A 1,431-nucleotide genomic window follows, 5' to 3' on the forward strand; every position below is an offset into this window, starting at 1 on the left:
CACACACACACACACACACACACAGGTGAGGCAGAGGACATGAAGCTCCATCACTGAAGGCCACGCTCTGCAGTTTACCTGAGATTCAGGTCACCTGTCTGAAACAAGCTGCTGTAGCTCCTCCCACTTTAAGACAACTAAACTCTGATTGGCTGCCCTCACATATAAATTATTCACTTATAGTGTGTAGCCGTGTCTGCACCTGGAGCTTTTGACCTATACACACCTGTGTAACGTGAACTTTGACCTGAGGTCAGAGCTTCGTCCTGGAACAGGTACACCTGTGTTTACGTCCTGAAGTTCAGACTACCTCTGAGGAGAACCTGCAGGAGTGTAAGGACCCACTGTCTGCAGGTTTACATAGGTCACGTTTAAGCTTCAGGTGAACATGAAGACACGCCTCCATGCAGTGATCCAGATCAGATACATTAGTTTGGACTGAGGCTTTGCGGGGAGGCGTGCGGACACCGCTGGGCGCGGGCCAATCAGACATTTGCTAACGATCCCAGCTGTGTTATTTGATGGCACTGTAACCACGTTAGAGGAGACGGAGCGGCTCGGCTTATTGACGAGTTGCCCGCAGATCAACAACAATCAGTTTTCTGCCGCTCGTTACTGTCCCGCCGCTGATTAATGAACACTACAGCCCCCGCAATTAACCAATCGCATCCCAGCAGCTCATTAACCAATCATACACTGCCTTACCAAGGCAAACTAGAGCACAGCGCATCAATCAGCTAATAATCAATAATCAGTTTACGGGCTGGATGCTGGCAGTACGAACATCAGAGTAGCCATTACTCAGACAGCTGACAGGAAGCTGATCGGCAGCTTTCTGTGGCACACCGCCAGCTCCAGACCAGCTGACTCGCTCCAATGACGGTAGTTACCGGAGCACATGGTTTCTGCTGCTGTCTGCGTGCATCACCCTCACAGCCTAATGGTGTCATAGCCCACACCCCGGACCCAGCAGTACCTTCTGGTTAGGCTCTACAAACGCAGCACGACATGGACTCCCCCACCCGTACAAACACACTCACCATGAGAGCACCTGGTTGTAGCCGTACTGGAAGTCCCTGTCCTGGTGTCGGCGGACCGGATAAAGTAGCTGGTTCTCGTGGAAGTACAGAACCTTCTTGAGCCGGGCCAGATCCGGTCTGAGAGCCGCCAGCTCACACAGGCTGAGGACGGAGCTGCTGAAGAGGAGCCTGCAGAGAGAGGAGACAATGAAGGAGGTGCAGACAGCGTGTCAGCAGCTCAGCTGATCATCTCAGAACACTGAAAATTCCTCAGTGAACTGCAGAGCCGACGCCTGCTTCTTGCTTCGAGCAGGTGATAGTGTAAGGCCGGAGGAGGAGCTCCTTCTCCTGGGCTGCACTGATGGAGAGGGCCAGTAAGCGTTCAGGGCTCACATGGATGCTTGAGTGATGG

The 1,431-nt window shown here is 52.9% G+C and overlaps 1 protein-coding gene across 3 annotated transcripts in view; it reads right to left on the reverse strand.

Annotated features, from left to right (window-relative positions):
- gtdc1 (glycosyltransferase-like domain containing 1) overlaps positions 1-1,431 on the reverse strand; it is a 24,888-nt gene that overhangs the window by 12,271 nt on the left and 11,186 nt on the right. For all 3 annotated transcript variants that reach the window (XM_042213668.1, XM_005945904.3, XM_042213667.1), the window contains exon 3: positions 1,041-1,208. In XM_042213668.1, coding sequence (XP_042069602.1) covers positions 1,041-1,208 — 168 coding nt within the window. The remainder of the gene's footprint in view (positions 1-1,040; positions 1,209-1,431) is intronic.

The sequence above is a fragment of the Haplochromis burtoni genome, unplaced genomic scaffold (assembly GCF_018398535.1).
Source record: "Haplochromis burtoni strain Fernald_Lab_line unplaced genomic scaffold, NCSU_Asbu1 Contig_465, whole genome shotgun sequence".
Taxonomy (NCBI): Eukaryota; Metazoa; Chordata; class Actinopteri; order Cichliformes; family Cichlidae; genus Haplochromis; species Haplochromis burtoni.